At 51.7% G+C, this 18,996-nt stretch overlaps 4 protein-coding genes across 4 annotated transcripts; 1 reads left to right on the top strand and 3 right to left on the bottom strand.

Annotated features, from left to right (window-relative positions):
* Positions 1 to 239: 239 nt before the first annotated feature.
* PV06_01633 (uncharacterized protein) lies at positions 240 to 1,508 on the bottom strand (the record flags this gene model as incomplete). Its single annotated transcript, XM_016402247.1, has 1 exon — positions 240 to 1,508. One exon carries the CDS (start codon positions 1,506 to 1,508, stop codon positions 240 to 242), a length of 1,269 nt encoding a protein of 422 aa, XP_016266144.1.
* A 1,651-nt stretch (positions 1,509 to 3,159) lies between these two features.
* PV06_01634 (uncharacterized protein) lies at positions 3,160 to 5,095 on the top strand (the record flags this gene model as incomplete). The annotated part of the gene is made up of 2 exons (XM_016402248.1): positions 3,160 to 3,646; positions 3,702 to 5,095. 2 exons carry the CDS (start codon positions 3,160 to 3,162, stop codon positions 5,093 to 5,095), a joined length of 1,881 nt encoding a protein of 626 aa, XP_016266145.1.
* A 1,118-nt stretch (positions 5,096 to 6,213) lies between these two features.
* PV06_01635 (uncharacterized protein) lies at positions 6,214 to 13,981 on the bottom strand. The gene is made up of 7 exons (XM_016402249.1): positions 13,109 to 13,981; positions 12,187 to 13,045; positions 10,535 to 12,126; positions 9,851 to 10,480; positions 8,612 to 9,758; positions 8,270 to 8,557; positions 6,214 to 8,199 (listed from the first exon to the last, which is right to left on the bottom strand). The coding sequence occupies exons 1-7, from the start codon at positions 13,399 to 13,401 to the stop codon at positions 6,265 to 6,267; spliced, it is 6,744 nt and encodes a 2,247-aa protein (XP_016266146.1). The 5' UTR covers positions 13,402 to 13,981; the 3' UTR covers positions 6,214 to 6,264.
* Positions 13,982 to 14,764: 783 nt separating this feature from the next.
* Positions 14,765 to 18,910, bottom strand: PV06_01636 (uncharacterized protein). Its single transcript, XM_016402250.1, has one exon. The coding sequence runs from the start codon at positions 18,764 to 18,766 to the stop codon at positions 15,239 to 15,241; it is 3,528 nt and encodes a 1,175-aa protein (XP_016266147.1). The 5' UTR covers positions 18,767 to 18,910; the 3' UTR covers positions 14,765 to 15,238.
* Positions 18,911 to 18,996: the final 86 nt, after the last annotated feature.

The raw sequence follows: 18,996 nt of genomic DNA on the forward strand, positions 1-18,996 counted from the left end.
TTGCCATGTTACAGAGGAGAGGCGCATTCCATATTTTATACTTCTGTTTCTGTTTCTGATCCAAATGGATACTTTAATTGATTGATGGGGTCGAATGACCCGCCCGCTCACGATGGGGCTATGCCGTCCTGCACAGGGGAAGCCGGGAAGTCCGTCGCTTCAACCTGTGCCACCTAGCAAGCAAGCTTACGGTACATTGTCCTCCTTGTAGATGCCATGCCATTCAGCAGCTGTAAAGCCTATCGTAACTCCTTGAGAAAGCGTGTGATGCGCTCCGTCAGGGCCTGAGGCTGTTCCAATTGCATCCAGTGGCCAGCCCCTGGTATCATGAAGGTGCCTCGGAAATCGGTGCATGTCTCATTGTACTTTTCCAACGCACCCGGATGCTGGTAGGCGCCCCAGTCCTTGTCGCCGCCGATGAACATCACAGGGACCTCGATTTTGCGCCCGGACATGATGAGGACGTCGGGCGTGGGGGCCGTCAGGACCCTGTACCAGTTCAGCTGGCCTTGGAAACCTACCCGCTGGTACTCGGCCAGGTAAACGTCCAACTCGTCGTCCGGCAGCCAGGACAGGCTGGCGCTGACGTTGTAGCCTGCAGTCATGGACACCATGGTTTGACTCATCGATTCGTTCAGCAGCATCACATAGTAGTGGGGGATCTCGGCGACCTGCTCGGCCGTGGAATTTGCGAGAGGATGCGGTCGGTTGCCAGGCCAGTCGGCGGATTTGACGTAGAAGTATGACCGCAGGAACTCGCGCGGGCCCAGTGCACCTCCCGAGTTCCAGTCGTTCGCGGCGCTGGGCCCCGAATTGCTGAGCTGGTAGTACTTCCTCGGAGGCTGCAGGTGTTCCAGATCGGCTTCCAGGTGGACGATGCTGGGCGTCAGAGTGGTCACGTTGACAGGGGCCGCGGCGACAGATTCGCTCGAATTCGAAGATGCTGTTGGCTTCCTTTTCCACATCGTCGGCAGAGGTGCCGGGTCGAACGGGTTGGTCAACTGAATCGACGACGTGAACATGTCCGGGCGCACGAGGGACGCCCACCCGCCCAGGATCGCTCCGTAGTCGTGGCCCACGACCGACAGGGCCTGATCGTACCCCAGACCGTAGACGAGCGCAACCAGATCCCGGACCATGTTCGTGTTGCTGAACTCGCTCAAGGCGACCTGCGAGTACGCCCGGGTGTCCCAGCCGGTGGTGCGGCCGGAGCCACGCAGATCCGGCGCAACAACACAGTAGCCCTGACTGGCCAAGGTCGGCATCACATGGATCCAGGTGTATGCGACCTCGGGGAAGCCGTGCAGCAGAAGCACCAGAGGTTTCTCCGCGTCATCGCAGCCAGCAGACAGGGTATGAACCATGAGTCCGGTCGAATTGACGCAGTCGACGTAGGCTTCGCTGATTCCCGCAGGCAACGGTAGCGGCCCGCCTGTGCTGTACGCCGCCCCCTTCCAGGACCACCAGGTCAATAAAACCCCCAAGCCCCAGAAACTTGGACGATACATATCTGTGAGCTAGGTAACGAGTCTGTCTGGATAGGTGGACCGCGTTTACCCCCCCAAGACGGAGAGAGAAGGAGAGCGCTCTTGAGTTGGGTAGGACGAAGCAATCACGGTGGCTTGTAGGAAATGAATACGACGAGTTGCAGTGCGGAAAGTCTCCTTTTATGCCTCGACGATTCCTCAACTTTCTCGCCGCCTCCACATACTGTACAGGTACGAAATGACAGGGCGGAGATGTTGGGGTCCCCGTCAAACGTCGATAACCGCTACAACCCGGCCTCGCTTCGATCCACTGATAGCCTTGCTCGTCTCCAGGATATGCATCCCCCCTTTTTGGAGCCCAAACAGGCAGGATCACTGTCCACAGCCCACAGGACTGAGCGAGACCGTCCCCATTAGTGCAAATGCCTTCATTGTTCAAGCCGAGGTTTTTGGGGTTTAGCCTGCAGGAGCCAGTGTTCCTTGTTCCTGCGCTTCATTTCCATTGAAATCTCAACTCTTACCAGTGCCGTCAACAACGACACCGCTGGAGTTTGGGCTGATGTGACTATGAGTGCACTATGATCTATAACTAGTACTTGACTACTGAGGACATTCAGAAATTCGATCATGGACTCAATATGCGTGGACTGCCTGCTTCTCTAGGGTCCCTAAAAGTGTTTGAAGATCATCTGTATAATCACTCTATGAACGCAGTAGAGGTGTAACTGGCGTCAAGCCAGTTCAAGTGCCACTTTTTGTTCGTTGAAGACAATCAGCCCCTTCCTTGCCACATCTTGAGCGCTGAAGTTTGGAAATCGAATCTCCTGAAGCTGACCGCTGAATGGTTTGTAGTCGGAAACGCTGTTGATCGGGTCCTTGTCTGCAGTCGGAAAGAAGGTAGTTTCATCCTCATATTCGTACACCATCAAGAACGAATTGTTCGATATGGTGCCGTCTGGTAGTTTGACACCCGCGGGGCAGGCGGTCCAGGTGTGCGGGACGCCGCCACGGATATCGACAAGAGAGCCCGGAGCAACGACGTAGTACTCTCCCGCCAGCTCAACCAAGCCCACGCCGTTCAAGACCAAGATTCGTTCATCGAGCAGACGTTTTCCGTGGAGATCCATGTGAAGGTGACGGGGGAGCCGAACGTTCGAGGTAAACTCCATCCATCCCAACTGACCGCGAAAGGTTTTTGAAGTGCTGATGGTCAGATTATTCATGGTAATGTCGATATCCCGAAAGGGTTTCTTGACGCATGCTGCGGTTCCATGGGTGATGCGGCAGCCATGTGGAAGAATGAGGCCGAGTCCTGCCTTTGAAGTCATGGTTGCTTAATCTCTGGTAGCTATGCCTGCACTTGATCGATGTCTCGCCTTCGACATGGGCTCAGAGAAGTAACATGCGGAAACACAAATTGGACGAAGACCACGGTTATTCGAACCGCGAATGACAACTATGATGCCCAAGTCCGATGAATTTGACAGATCCCGTTCTTGCCCTGGAATATCCGCCCTCACGGGAGGCATGATGTGGATGCCCCGGGCCGGAGAGAGCCGCGTGTGCGCCTCTCTAGACAACTGGATGCTGGAGGGGTACTGTTTCTGGGCTGTGCCCTATGAAATCACGCGAAACAGATCTTGTGGTCAACGTACTCGTAGAAGTGGGTGGGATGTCGTTGACGACTAGAGACCCCAACCGCCAGAGCACCGGAACCTGGGAGCTCCGCCCGTACCCACTCAGCCCCGGCCCCCAGTTTTCCTCGCCTACCCTAACATACCCTACAATCTACGGGGTTGCGCCGCCTTATTTCTCTCCTGCTTCCAGGTCTAGATATACTATATTACCTTCAAGCGATGGCACTTTCACGCACTCTCATCTGTCTTCAGAAGCACTATCATCCAAGTTCCAATTCTCCAAGAATGTGAACGCTACCAGCACCTCTCTCTCGGCCATGCATCTTCAGACCAGTCTACGGGGTCAGACCCTCGCCCGGTTGCGAATCGCCCTGGTCGTGGTTCCAAGCTCCTTATTGTTTGGATACAATCAATCCAACATCGGAGGTGTTCTGGCTTTCAAATCTTTCACTGAAACCTTTCCCCAAATCGATACCGTTCATGTCGAGGGTCACGAAAAGGTGGAAAGGGCGCGGATCCAGGGTGCGTACATACACCCAGTCTCGACGAACAATGGGCTTTGACCTGACTGGCATAGGTACTGTTGTTGCAATCTACTGTATCGCCTGCCTCATTGGAGCTATAGGCACCGCCGTTGTTGGCAACCACCTCGGGCGGAGACTGACTCTCGTCTATGCTTCAATCGTCGCGGCAGTTGGTATGGTGTTACAGGCGTCCTCCTTCGGTCTAGCACAGTTGATTGTCGGGAGAATCATCACGGGGATTGGTGTTGGAGCCACAAATGCAACAGTGCCAGTCTGGCAGGCCGAATCCTCGAAGCCCAAAAGCCGTGGCAAGAATGTCGTCGTGCTTGGAATCTTTGTCGCCTCGGGAATCGCCATTGCGAGCTGGATCAACTTTGGCCTGTACACCATTCAGCACGGATCCATATCGTGGAGGCTTCCATTGGCAATTCCCATCGTCTTCGCAGCCATCCTCATCGGCTGCACATATTTCTTCCCGGAGTCTCCTCGATGGTTGGCACTGAAGGGCCGCATGGATGAAGCCGCGGCTGTCATGCGCGTCCTCAACGACGGACAAATGGACAGCCCAACCCTCGAGCGTGAGATCGACAATCTGCAGAGGGTCATCGAGCAGGAGCGGGCTCGCGAGCGAGGATGGAAGGACCTCTTCACGATGGGCTCGGGGAAGATGTTCTACCGTCTCATGCTGGCCGTCGGCATCAACGTCGCTGCACAGATGACGGGCGCAAATCTCATCACGTATTATGCCACGACCATATTCAAGCAGTCCTTGAAGCTGCATTCTCGAATGGCTTCTTTGCTATCGGCCGTTTTGTTGACCTGGAAGATCCTTGCGGCCACCGTGGCTTTCATCACCGTCGACCGCGTCGGCAGGAAGCCTCTCTTCCTCGCCGCCGTCTTGGGAATGGGGATATCCATGGCCTGCCTGGCGGGGACAGTCTCGGACATAGAGTCGAAAGCCGCAACTGTGGCGGCGGTTTTCTTCCTTTTTGCCTACATGGCCTTCTTCCCCTTGGGTTTTCTTGGAGCAAACTTTCTGCTTGCGGCAGAGATCGGGCCTCAAGACCTCCGTGTGCACTTTGCGGCCTTTGGCACTGCAACCCATTGGCTCTGCAACTTTGTCATCGCCGAGATCACACCGGTGGCATTCAGCACCATTGGTTGGCGGTATTATATCGTCTATGCTGTCATCAATTTTGCATTTGTCCCCGCCATCTACTTTCTGGTCCCGGAGACAAAGGCGCGATCGCTCGAGGAGCTTGAGGATCTCTTCACGAGTGCACGAGCTTGGTGGGAGATACCGGTAGTGGCACGGAATCAACTCCCATCGAGTGATCATCTGAAGATGCAAAGTGATGGTGAACTACCATCTACTAGTAAGGACGAACTTCAAGTTGCCCGTCACATCGAAATTCAAGAGAAGAAAGCTAAGGGCGTTGAATCCTAGTTTCATCGAGTGAGGATTACTATATCGCTAGACCCTAAATAAGGCAAGGCAAATGATTTCTGAATACTAGCTAGTACTACCACTTATGTACCTAGCCTCTAGAGTTCAATGCTATTCTGCTCTTATACTCAAGCTACATCGCTAATCTTAGAGTTAAATCTTCTCTGAGAAAAGTTATAGTAGTACTAGTATTCTATATAGATATATATACATTATATATGCCCCGAACTGTGCTTCATCCCTGTCCTTACGCTGCTGCCTGAATTTCCTTCTTGTCCGCTCGTTCGTTGCCGCGCGAGCACATTCAAAACCGAACACGGTTTGGGACGAACAAGCACCCACGAGCCGAAGCTTGATGATGCAGCCGACACGCCAGCAAGTCCGTGACTATACTATTGATAGTGTGGCTGGACAGCTTCAGCAGCTCCAGCAGCCAGTCAGCATTTTGTTCTTACAACGCCAAAGCAATATACTGAGATAACCTGGCTCTCAAATAAAGTGAACTTCGTTGGCGGCTCAAATGGTATGAGGCTCGGCGAATCCATCTGTACGCGGTCGAAGGTCGTCCGGACTCACTGTATCTCGGCACGCCAAGGGCGCGTAGAATTACATAGAAGTGATCAAGACACTTTGCCTTGCACAGTAGAAAGTCCATCGCCTCCTGGCATGGAAGTGAAGCCACGCGAGCATCATGTCCCCAGTTCTGGGCCCGCGTAGTTGTAGAGCGGATTTGAATGTAGCCGTTTCTCGAATTCCTCATCAGATCGGGAGTAGCCGCTCTCAAAAACGCCAAATGAGAGGTAGGTCACGCAGATTTTCGTGATATCGGTCTCTGCATCCCGAAACCAATCGTTCTTCTTTCGCTCGAAGTATTCCCGGGTTGTGTAGTGAACCAAACGGATGATGCCGCTTTCTTCGTCCACTGTGGCCAATCCAGCACAAACGGAGACCATATCTTCAATATCCGGTTGCCTTTTAGCGTTGAACTCAGGGTAGCCAACCTTAACTGCAGAGGCGTGTCAAGGCTCTGCTGTTGCACTAGTCCTATTGTTTTGAAAATTCAATTGAGACCTCTTGAACGGTGGGGAGCCCCATCGCCAGGGCCTGCATGGAATGGCATAGAGGATATGTGTCGGATTCACATTTACCGGTCGTACAACATACTTTATCTATTTCAGCTGGAACGTCTCGTCTCGCATACCTTCCCACCCTATGGCTTCACCGTGCATGATTCCATGAACATAAGCTTCCCCTACAACCCGACACGTCTCCTCGTCATCACTACGTCTCAAGCAGAAAGGCACAGCGCCGCCATACAGGACGGCGATAATATCACCTTCCCGCGCGTTTGCTGGGACAAGGCCAAAATAGCCCCGGTTGGTCAGGCACGCCACGGCCGGCTGGAACCTCTCGGAGAACTCGATCGCCGTGAACAGGAAGAGCCACAACTTTTCGTGCAGCTGGGAGAGCCGCTCGGTGGTCTCTGCGGGAGAGTGTCCCGCCGTGAAACCCACTTCGTCCTGGCCGTTCCTTAAGGCCAGGTATTCCGTCAATGCGAGGAAGGATTCGTTGAAGTCTTGACCCACCCATTCACCCCAGGGGGCTCGGGCCGCCGACCCGATAGGCAGTTTCCTCTTGAGCTCGTCTTTTGGTACAGCCTGCGAGTCGGTCGCGTTCAGCTCGATGAAATCGAAGATGTCGGCGATATATTCCAGCGCGTCGTGGACCTCGGACGTACAGTTGCCGACCTTGGCGATCTTATCAACCTCGCACCCATCGATGAGAAGGAGCCTGTCGTCGAGTGGACTTATACCTGCCTGTTCCCGGTCCACGCCCAAAGCACTGAATTCCGGTTCTGATTGCCAGGAAGATATGGTTTTGGGATATTGGTTGGACGTCCAATCTGGTGTCCACGATGGAAAGTCTTCTCCATTTGAAAGTCGAGCTCGGTAGAGCAGCTCGAAAGTCTGTTTTCTGTCGACAAATTCTGAGCCGTATCGCCGCACGATCACTTCCAATGGAGAGCTATAATCGGGTTTGAAGTTTAGCCTTCCACCATCGGCAGCCACATTGAGTAGAGTGAACAGCCTGTCACATTTCATGGTTGACTTGGCGTGCTGGAAGAGCTCCAGCAACTGGAGCAACGAATATTTCTGGGAACCAGACCAAAAGCCATGTCTGGTCTCTCCAAGGCTGACAATAGCGTTCATATTGCGGAAGAGAGGGATATTTAGCGCCCCGACTGACCTTTTGGCGTGTTCCTGGCAGTTCCGCACGGCTTCGTACAAGTCCTGCCATAGAATTGTCTGGGATCCACACACCACAAGCAGATCCTTCGCCAGAATGATCTCCTGGATGATCCAGGACCGCACAAACCAGGGTCTCTCAAAGAATTCGCTCACGGCTTTCCACTTCTTATCATCGAATTCCGAAAAGGCCTGCTCAGTTTCTGGTTGTGCGACGCTCTGTAATGCTTTGATGGCAAGATCGCTGTAATCCGCCATGTCTCCCACCCAACCAAAGACTTGCTTTGCCTGCCCGAAAATCACTGGCAGTAGCTTGATCTGTCGGACCTTCTCACTCTCATTCCTTTGGTGGATACAAATAGCATCCGCCCAGACTGTGACACTTTGCTCGGAGCTTCTTACCCGTTTTAGCGCAGAGTGCAGTGACGCGGGAATTGGAAGGTCCCCGACCGAAGAGTGTACGCGATATGGTTTCAATGCTGGTCCCCATGTGTACGAAATAGCGATATATCCATCTTCTACATCCAGGTTCGTATCGTAGACTCGGCCCCTCAGCATTTCTTGTTCGTTGTCTGGGTAGATCTCCAGCAAACGGATATCTCTTTCGCCCTTGAGCTCTTCGTACTCATAACTGTTCGTCAACTCAGTCGTTTGAACTGTGAAGGCGACTTCCTCGTGGTCAACTGCCAGCAGAGCACGGTAGTGATCGCCTTCGACGGTAAGGTCCATGTTTCCGGAGGCGTACAAACTCCAAGGATTGACAATGAGGCGCATGTCTGGCTGCCGGTAGATGTTGAAGATTCTGATCAGGACGAAGAGGTCGGTCTTAGGAGTCTTGAATTTGGATGTTGCACGAGCCTAGATCTCAAGGTCAGTAAGTATCCACCACCACTCAATCGTCGCAATTTCCATCTCAGACTTGACTCACCATGTCAAAGTTCTTCTGCTGGATCTTGAACGGATCATGTAGGCCTCCTGCTGTAGTGTGGACATCTAGATGGTAAGTGATGGAAGGATTTATCCAATCTCGTGCTGGAAGATACTCATGTCGAACGAGAAAATCAGTAAACGCTGAGCAGTCAACAAGGGTAAAAGTCGTCTCCGCATCCACTTGACTCTCATAGCGGTCATGTCCCTCTTGCACTCTAGCGTTGCTAGTCCAATGTACTCCAGGTTTGTAATAGCCTTGAAGCTCTCTTTCAAGTACTTTCGACATCTGTTTGCCATGTGGTCAGTGTTGTGAACACCGATGTCCCCTCGTCGAACTCACAAATAACTCTCCGGCAAACGCTTCTTGCTGCTCGATAGGTGTTGGCAACGACACAAAAACAGTGGTAGACAGCGCCAAGCTTCCATCAACATGCACGCGGCCAGGCAGTGTTCTGATGCTCTTGTCCAGGCTAAAGTCGTCAACCTTGTCAACCTGGGCATTGTTGGCAGCGTTGGACAGGTAAACTACTTGAGCTAGCTCTTTGCGAGTTACTCGGCTGGTAAGATTTCTAGTAAACTCGCGCCACGAGCGATCAGGAAGGCCATGGTCGACAATGAACGGTGAAGCTTTGGCAAAAAGACCAGTTGTGAAATCGGGGGGCTCAATCAATTTAGGTTTGTGGCTGCTAGGCTTTGTGTGGGTGACTTGACGGTACAGCGAGAGAATGGCGGCTTCATCGAGACCCCCTTGATACGTCACTTTGTCTTTCGCAGGGTCTGTACGGGCGAACTTAAGGAGCTTGGATGGGATGCTGTCCGCAGGTGGATGCACGGACTGTGACGCATGGTTACTTTGCATGGTTGAGAGGTGATGATCTTCGGAAACGTCAATTGTGCCGGCGCCGGTAGACAGAGTCTCCCTTGTGTTTGCCTGATTACGCGGCTGTTTTATATTCTGGTGGGTCTTCTCGTGCACTGTATGGTTATTTTCGTCGTCAAGCGTCGACTTCTTCAATTTCTCGGACGCGGGTTCGACTGGAGCAGAATCCAAGCTGACTTGCGGAGCAGGACCCGAGGTCGGTGGAGTGTTCTCTGCCTGTTTGGCGCTCTTGTCGCTCAACGGTGACACCACCCCTTTGTTTTCGTGATATCCCCGCGAGACAAGTTCTTCTTGGATGTCTTGAATGTTCTGAAGAGTCACCACCATGATGGCCAGTCGTCTCCCCTCTGGATCAGTGATGCCACAATGACTTGAGAGTTGTTCCGCCAGCTCAAGTGGAAGCTTATTCGAGGCCAAATATCTCTTGACCACGTACACTTGCAACGCATCCTCCGTTTTGTGAACGGTCGATGTAACATTGAGCGGTTCACTGTGACGCCATCCATCTACTCTCCAGGAATACGATATGTTGTCTGCCTGATAGAGGGTAATGTTCGTCAAGCGTTTCAAGGTAGCTCCTCGGTTGAGTTTTCGGTCAGGTATCAGCCTGTAATGTTAGCCATCAGCGTCAGCCTCTTCGACTCTTTGGGCTACCAGTTCTTCGGGGCTCTTTGGAAGATATGTTTGAGCCCCACATACCGGCAAATCAACCCGATTCTCTCATCAAACAATGCACTTTTCAACGCTACCTTTTGAGCTCCTTCGTGCGTCCAGGACGTCTCGGCCGCGCTAGATAATACCCTGCTGTGCAACTTGAAGATATCCATTATGCATGGCATCAGCTGAAGGTCAGCAAAGTCGAGTGCAAGGAGGGGGATTTGGTCACCCGCGGTTCTTTCGAATTGTTTTTCGTCAGCAATCCACCAATCCATCCATTTGTGCCACGGTTTCATGACTACCGAACCATTGTGGCCCATGTAACTTCTCACTGGGAATATTTCCGTGTTTGGCCCTATATCTGGAATCTGCCTTTCACCGGTTTTCCTTAAACGCCGTTCTGCTTCCTGCAAGAGCTCAAGGATAAGTTCAAGCTCGGTTGGCTTACAAGACTCTACTTCCTTGATCAGAAGCGTCGGATCAACCTCTTCAGCGACATGCAGTAAGCCATGAAATAGTCTCTTGCATTCCGGATAATGTTGGTCCAGTCTTGCTAGCTTCGGAAGACAGCGAGGACCCTCCCACACGCATTCATTCACCTTGAGCCATTCCGATTGGCGTTTAGAGTCCTCCATGGGAAAATAGATCAACGGATGCTTGTCAAAAGCCTTGCTGTGAGCTTCCGTCAGTTACTCTTACGCCACAAATTTGGACTTGAGCTCTTACAGGAGGTCATTTTCGCTTTCTTTGTAATCCGCCTGTATCTTCTTGTAGAAGGCGTACATGTCTTTGACGGACGAGCTTTTCCCACTAAATTCCTGGAGGCATCTGATGTAGAACGAGATGTTCGTATTCAAAAGAACCCCTAAGTTGGCCAGGAATTTCCATTTGTCGTCGTTTTCGTCATCCACCTGTAGTCGCGCAATGGGAATGGGCTCGTCGGGCAGCAGGGCTTTCGGGAAAAGGAACGTTTTGTTCAGCGGAGCTCGAGAACCGTCATGGCAGTCAACAACTTTCGACCCCAGCTGATCTCTCAAAATGCTCGTCCGTGCATTGTCAGTACCTAGCCACTCTGAATAGACGTCCTGGTTTTTCTTCAACAGTAACAGCCACTCGGATGACGCGAGAATCTCGGTGACTCGATCGAAATCCGGGGAAAGTTCGATTTTGTACGACTCCCGGTCTTTGACCAGCTTTGGAACATGCCACACCCGGAATTGGTGGTAAAGCCAACCATTCCATCTCCGGACGAGCCCGGCTTTTGTTTCGGAGTATTCGCCCTGCGTGAGGGACACTTTCTGCCCGCCCCGGGCAAAAATCACAGCTGCGGAATATGTGTGACCGGAATTGAGATAGGTCATGGATGCAAGACCCGGAGTTCCTTCCACTGTCATTACCCACAGATTGAGGGATCCTCTGCTTTCCCACCCTGTCTCATACAAGAAGTGAAGCTGTGCAACCAAGTCGGATGTCAAGCTCCACTCAACAGATTCTTGATCTGTTTGTTTCTTGATGATCTCATCGTGAATTAGGCCAATCCTGTAGCCTTGAGCTCCAACATGCCGAAACAGAGCGCGGCGGTCTATGTCTTCGAATTCATCTCCCACATCTGGGTGAACTTGATAGATGTTGATACCAGGAGGAATATCGGGATATTTTTCCGTAGAAGAAAACATAATGATGCCTTGGTCTGAGGCCACCCACTCGGCATCCTCATTTGGCCTCGGCCTCTTCGTAGGGATGATTCGAAGGGACCGCAACTGCGGGATGCAACGTTCGCGATGTTCATGTTGCTCTATCGCCTTTGACAGATGTCGGTGCCATTCCACAGGACGCTCAGCGATACCATCTTCGGATTTGATAAGGAGCGCAAGGTCTTCGAGAAACTGTTTCAGAGGGAGCTCAACCACACCGAGGCGTTGAAGTATGTATCGGTCATCCGCAGAATAATCGCGCGAAAGGTAGTGGGCCTGCGTGGCCGTGCACAAGGTGAAGGGAGTGTTGTCTTCGTATCTGAAATAAGGAGGTACCCACCACAAGTCCGCAGGCTTAGCTAGTTCATCGGCTTCAGACACCAAAAACGGTTGTTCACGCACCCGAGACCAGATCTTCAGTCTCACTTCCTTGAAAACGTCTTCGCGCTGGCCCTCGTCCGGCAAGAACCTCAGCCACGAATAGCGTAGGATTTTTGGCACCAGATGCTCGATTGCGGAAATAAATAACCCGGGGACAGCTGCAAGAATTTTTTTATTCCATTCTGAATTTTCCTTGATGGCTTCTCGACTTGCCGGCAGAAGGAAGTCGGCCTGAAGAAGGAACTATTCTACGTGTGAGCCGTGATACTGTATCGGATCGCGCACATTCTCGAGCTGGCGTACCTTGAATCCGAAGTCATAGACTGGCAGAAACGAGTAGACATATTGTGCCTCTAGCACTGGCTGATTATCAGGATTCATGGGGAATGCAATTTTGATCTCTGATGTCTCCTGTCCGGGTCGCTTTTCCTCCGTGGGCATTGACGGCACCTTGAAGCTTTGGATCATGAAAAGCCGTCGCGAGCGATCCGGAGAAATAAGCTCGGTTGTGTAATGACCTTTAACATCTGAAACTGAGTCTTTCCGTGTCATCGTAATTTGCTGCTCTCTCCGGCGGTCGTCTTCAATGGTGAACGTGATGCACCGAAGGTTTTTCAGGAAAATCAATACTTTGAGGATGTAAGACTGTAAGGCATGTACCATGGCGTGCATTTTCTCATTAGCCATCGAGGACAATTGAAATACCATTGTAGTGCCATCTTGGCCGGGGAGGATACCATCCAGGTCAGGATCAGGCAATGTTTGCCATATCGGGGCCAGCATCCCACGTGGCTCATGTTTGTCGAACTTGAAGGAGTAATTGTTCGAAATAATCCAGACGAGGTCTGCTATTGCGAAAACCGACTTGAAACCGACGCCCTTTTCGCCGGTTGAGTTAGGATCACCTTTCTTGGAACTGGCGCCAGTATTGCAGATGGCTTCGACGTGCTCCGGAAGGAACCCATCTTCGTTGCATTTAGTCCGGAGTTCTCTCTCTCTCAAGATGAAAGTTAGAGCGGGCAGGTAGGCCCTCTCGGAATCGTCGCTTTGGCTGGGTTGCGAGACATTTTGCTCCTTTTCGAGACTAAACTTGCAGTCGTCGGCATTTTGAATCAATTCAAGGATAAAGTGAGTAGACGACGAATAGAGGTCGTCCGAGAGACTTGCAACGAGGTTAGCAGAACCAAGGCTCCGGAAGGGGGTCACTCTGTGCTTTTGGACTTACAAGTCCAGCGCACCCTGATTGATGTCGTCAGCGTTGAGTTTCCTTTTTCTAATGGCTCGTATATGTTGTCTCGCCAAGTCTCTTTCTGTCTCGCTGTGTGTTCTCTCTTCATGATGCTTTTGCTGGTGCGATCTTTTATGGGCCCCATGGCGGCCTCCCTGTTGGTCTGCATCTGAAGAATGTCTGGAGCGATGAGACCGTCGTCGGCGCTTCCTTTTGGCGGGTTTGTGGCCAAATAACTCCTCCTTCAGGAGGCCCCAAAACGAATTGCGGGGCTTCTTTGATAGTGGCATCGGTCCGTGAGGTGAAAGGGAGGCTGGAGCAATTCTTAAATCCGGTGTTCGCCGTTGATATTGGAAGAAGATGGAGTTTGAAACGGTTCGGCCTGAGCTGCAAGTCTGAGGAATAGCTCAACAGCTACCGGCGCTAGATGAGAGAGAGATGCTGCATGATACATATCTTTCTGAGCGTGATCTGAATTTAGCTTGGGACTTGTGATGACTTATCGTCCAATTGGGGTTGATTCATCATGCAGGAGCAGCGATTTTTGGCCAAAGTGGGCTACACCTTGCCCAAGTGCAACGTTTCCAAGAAGTCTCGCTATGGCTCATCGCTCAGTACCTTCTTCTTCTGCTTTGCATCAAATCTCCCATGCCCATCAGATCCCTTTGGTGTGGTATGCGACAGCTGTGAACCAAGTGAGCTGGCTATCAATTTTCCCCCAGCCTTATGACGACATGTCGCCCTGCACAGAGACATCATGCACACCACAAGTTGTAAATTTTCGGCATGCATCAAAGCAGCCTCATCCTTTTCCGAATGCGTGCTGGGCTTGAGGCTGTGGTGACCGGTGAAAGGTGAGGGGATGAAAACGACGCAAGTTGACAATCACGGAAAGCCTACATACGTGGACAAGTCAGATTGGGCCAAGTACTGAGTACTTGCAGGGGTTTTCAGGATTTGCATGTCCACCCGCACCCGAAGTACCTTAATTCGGTACAGGAGAGTGGTCTGTACGGGCCGCCCACCTCCGCCTGGGTGACGCCACCAAACATTCTACCCTCCTCTATACCTATCTCTCATGAACATCCTCAAAAGATATCCAATTCTCGCGGAATGTTCCTCTAGTGTGTGAATCTATTTTTCAGCAAGACTCGATGCCCTGACCATCTAAACCATCAATACCTGCCAAATTCGTATGTTTGGAGGATGAGGATCTTTCAGTCCGAAGAAGAGGCGGAGAGCAGGACAGATGATTTCTACTTTTGAACCGAGAACGAAGATACGCTTAAAGGACAAGACAACTTCACCCAGACGGCGCCATCCGCTGACAGCATTGTTCCTGCTCGCCGTCAAGGACATGTCTCAGGCATATCCATCGGTTGATCTCCTTTACGCCTGGCTCGAATTCTTTGCGCCTACATACCTCTTGGCGCTGCTCCCCAGGACTATGAAGTTTTGTTTTCACTTGAGAGCAGACGAGAGAGCGAATCGACTAAATAGTCGTTAGCGGGAGAGCAAAGCGGCGGGGGATGAGTCAGCTGAATCGGGGCGACTGACGACAGTTCGGGGACATTAGGTATATATATATATATACTGTAGAGAGAAAACCTGCTAAGTTTTCTTGGGTAGGCAATGTTGTTCATAAAATCCTTGGTCATTTAATTGCTCCATACGCTGCTACGCAATCCTATCATTCGTCTCAATCATTACGGAGTACTCGTAGGAGCCCGCCCTCGAAAAAACTGTCTGTTGTTCATACATCCCCTAATAAAAGGCATCGACCATGCCAGGCCACATTGTCTCCTCCCTTGGATCCAATCGCCCATTGAAATGAACTGAGAAGCCTGAAATATTTCAAACACCTAAGTGCCCATCATCGGATGATCCCAAACCCATGAACATCCGTGTCGAAATCGTTTCACCAAAGCCTTTCCAGATCTCAGCAGAACAACACCTCATAAACCATGGTCATCCAACAAAATACTGGGTATCCGCCCACAAAATCCAAAACAATTCGCAAAAACTTTTGTTTGGTCACTCCGCCGAGAACGCCAATCATTGCACATGGGCTATGCCAGTCCGATTAGTAGGCCAGTCGTGATAGCCTCGCTCCCCCTTCTCCCAAAATCATGAGCTTTCCCATTCACAAAAAACGCACCATCTTGCACTTCGATCGGCCAGCACCAGACCACGCCAGGTTCCACGCTCGGTAACTTTGACCGTCGTTTCCCACACACTGCCGAGAATCTCACCGTCGACATCCCTGAGAGCACTTGCTTGTGGTAGCCCTTCGTGCTTACGATTCAGTCTGATGATCTTCCCACTCGGACTTTGAATCGCTAGCTTGGCTGGCTTGTCTTTGACGACCTTCACACCTCCTGGCCCAATGACATTGCTGCCCTGTTCACTTGGATTGCTTCCGGCCGCACTGCTCGTCATACTCATCGCACTAGCTGGCCGTGCAAGTGGGTTCGGACTGACGGGTCGATGGTCAAAGCCATTTGATTCAGTGGCAGGCATCGAAGCGACAGATGCGGCGTGCTGTCGAACGCAAAAGACGTATGTCTCGCCAGCGCCCAGTCGTATGCATTGTGGTTGGACAACGTAGAGATCCTGTCTTGTGGCATGTGGTGTGGGATGTCGCAGAACAAAATCATACGCAGGATTCTCGCCAGATTGATAAAGCGGCAAAGCCAGGGCCACAGGATGAACAATATCCCGAGAGCTCAGCATCAGTCCCTTCTTCCCAGCGTAGACTTTCAGCACGGCGATTCCTTCATCTCCGGGTAGGATGGCCTTGACGACATATCGCTTTTGACATATTTCAGTATTTGGCATGGTTCGATACCAACTGGGCTGAGCAAGTGCTCTTTTCTTGGTAATGTTGTCAGTGTCTTCGTAAACGTCACCGTCCTGATCTCGAAGGTATTTCCTGGCTTCTACTTCTGCCACAATCTCAACATCTGGGGGAACGTTAATGCTGAGTGTACACATTTCCAGTCCCTCCATGCGAATAATACTAGTGTCGTATGCATGCATTGACAGACCTTGTCTGAAGAACGGCGGGCATGTTCCAGGCAAGCTTAGCAGCACATCCGCACTGATGCTGGGAATCATGTGCTGCTGAACATCCTCGAGAGGTACATGCGTCCAGGATATCTCGCTTGGTTTTGCAAGGAAATACCACGCCTCCGCGATGCTTGTGCTGATACTCGAGTATAAGATTCGCTTTGGGTTAGTCGGGCTTGCTAAACTTGCGTCCATCATTCTCCACTCGTTGTCGACGAGTATTGCATTCCAGAAGTGATTCGGTCGACTGAGACTATCCAGATCAAGATCTTCTCCTGGTGTCTTGAGATATCCTTGCACGACCTCAGCATGAATTCCAATGGCCGAGCACATTTCTAGAATCAAAGCCGAGACTTCCTGGCTATTCCCTCTTCTTGACTGTATGACGCGCCTTGTATCGATGGGAGAATTGTAGTTGTATCCGCCCATGTCGTGGTCTTCTTCCCAACTAATCCTTTCTGCACACCAGATGAAGATTGCTCTCAGTCTTTGAACGCCACTTCGGTATGGCCGGCAGATGAAGCCTGTCGCAAGACTCACAGCGGTGATACTGATCGGCAGACTGGTAATGAACCGAGCTGCCTTGTCGACTTGGCTGAAGCTGGGATTACTGATCTGAAAAGGTTCGTAGACTGGTCGACCATTTGCATCTTCATCACCTTGTAGAGTCTCGAAAAGCTCTTCTACAGGACAAATGACGGGTTGATCAAGCATGTGACACCGGTCCGCTCGTTCTTGTCGTTCCGATGGCCCGGGAGTATTGGATCGATTGATATCGCGCCGCGTGAGGATGTATGAGCCCGATGCTCCGCTTGCCAGGCCCATCTCACGGGCGGCATCAACACCATACGAATTCACATTTGTACTCGCAACGGGCGCATTGAAAGCTGTGCCTCCAGCGATACCAGTCAATTTCGTTGGTGAACCGGCATTGCTTCCGGTCTGGCTTGCCGAGATCGTACTTCTGGCGCTCGCAGCCCCCGTCTTTGCACTGTCCATCAATTTCTTAAAGAACCCGGGTTTCTTGGCCTTGGGCGTGGTGAATCCACCAAGACCACCAGTCGTACTCCTTTCTGCATCTTCCCAGCCTATGGCCGACTTTGCACCTTGCCTCGAGTCGTGACTGGAATGGAAGGAGATGCCTGTCATTGGTGTTTTCGGTCTCGCATCGTTCTGCTCCCACCTGTCATTTCTCATGCCTGCGCTAGTCATAGGTCGGCTCATTCTGTCTCGGATACTCCCCATTCTCTTCCTGGCGAGACTGCCTGCGCTCGTCGCGCTGAAAGCACCAGCCGAGTACCCGCTCATGAGACTTTGGCTGGTCATGCTCGATTGATGTGAAGAATTCGTCGCAACACTCTGAACGCCGCTGCTGGAGTTTGTAGAGTTTGTTTTCGTCGTGTACGTCCTTGCCAACCCATTGCCTCCAAGTTCATAAGCCGACTTCCGTTTCCGTAGTGACTTTCTACGATCCGCCATAGATGAAACAGGGCGCGACGACCAAGGTGAGTTCTTCGCAGGTGGTTCGGGTGGGTCGCTGCCTGCGACGTCGTCTGGATCTATCAAGCCTTCTCTAGCCTGCTGCATATGACGGAGTCTGCTCTCCATTCGCTGAACGTAATTTTCAAGCCTCGGAGCGCCATCCTGAAACCTGTCTGGGCTGTTATGGCGGCTACTATAGTTGATACGTCCTTCTGAGTAATTGCTGCCTCCTGCACCTAGCCCTAGACTCGTCAATGGCCGAGGGTCCGATCGCTCGTTGGGTCGACGGAAATCGTCAAAAGCTTCTGGGGACCAAGGGTTGAATTCATGGTCCTGCCCATGTTGTGGATCATGTCCGACCAATGTCATGTCATCAAGCGAAGACATTACGTCGTCCATAGCACTACGGATCATCGGAGGAGTGTGCCCGTTCAAAGAAGGTGGTGCTGGCGAAGGTGTCCGGGAGAAGGTTTGATATCTGTCGTTCATATCAAGTGGCTCAGGCGCCGGGGAGGGAGCCCGAGACGCGCTGCCGTTGAAACCCCCAAGAATGCGATGAGGTGGAGGAGGCGGTGGGGGAGAAGAACCGATTTCATGGTGTGGTATTGGAGACGGAGATCGTGATGGCGCTCGCGATGGTGGTCTTTGCTGCCATAGCACTGTAGAGGGAGGGTTTCTGGAATCATATACTGGTTGTGCTGGTGCCGTGGTTCGTTGCGGTGTGGCCCCTGTGCCAGTGGGAGCTTTGGCATGCTTGTAACCTTGGAAAGGCCTTCTGAATTTTGCTCGTTCTTTCTTTTCTTGTTGTTGTTCCTGCGTACTCTTTCGCCCGCTGTCGGTTTTGTGTAGCTCTGGCAACGGGCTGACGGACCGACTCATAGGCACAAAGTTGTCCTCGAGAACAACGACAAAATTCGAAGGGAATAGGCCCATCATCCGTTTATCTCTCCTCAATCTTCCCATCCACCACGAACCGTCGCCAGCATTTAGGCATTCTATCAGATCGCCTTCCACGAATCCTAAATCCTTGTCCGTCTCTCCTCCCCAAGAATAGACTGCGCGACACCAACAGGGAAATTTCGAGGGTAATTGAGAGGTCGCCATGTCCTTCGAGCGAGAATAAGGTCTCAAGTTGTTTCTGGGGAGGGCTCGTGTCGCATAAGTGGTGAAGACAGCAGCATCGAGCCGGCCAGTCGAACGAGTGTGTATGGCCAGAGAACGATGTAAATAGTGAATCTGAAAGGAGAAAAGACAAAATGAATAAGGACCGATAACTGCTTCAACCCAGACTGCTATCAATAGTCTCTATCCATCAAGCAAGACACTGTCTGTGC

This window comes from Exophiala oligosperma (assembly GCF_000835515.1).
Source record: "Exophiala oligosperma strain CBS 72588 unplaced genomic scaffold supercont1.2, whole genome shotgun sequence".
In the NCBI taxonomy this organism is placed as follows: domain Eukaryota; kingdom Fungi; phylum Ascomycota; class Eurotiomycetes; order Chaetothyriales; family Herpotrichiellaceae; genus Exophiala; species Exophiala oligosperma.

What these genes read in the sequence shown, in the direction of transcription:
- PV06_01635 (XM_016402249.1), bottom strand. Translation starts at nt 13,401, where the DNA reads ATGCCACTATCAAAGAAGCCCCGCAATTCGTTTTGGGGCCTCCTGAAG. An exon ending in AATCAGGGTGCGCTGGACTT is followed by an intron (nt 13,046 to 13,108) that starts GTAAGTCCAAAA and finishes CCTCGTTGCAAG; the next exon opens with TCTCTCGGACGACCTCTATT. An exon ending in CGTTTGCCGGAGAGTTATTT is followed by an intron (nt 8,558 to 8,611) that starts GTGAGTTCGACG and finishes CATGGCAAACAG; the next exon opens with ATGTCGAAAGTACTTGAAAG.
- PV06_01636 (XM_016402250.1), bottom strand. Translation starts at nt 18,766, where the DNA reads ATGGCGACCTCTCAATTACCCTCGAAATTTCCCTGTTGGTGTCGCGCA.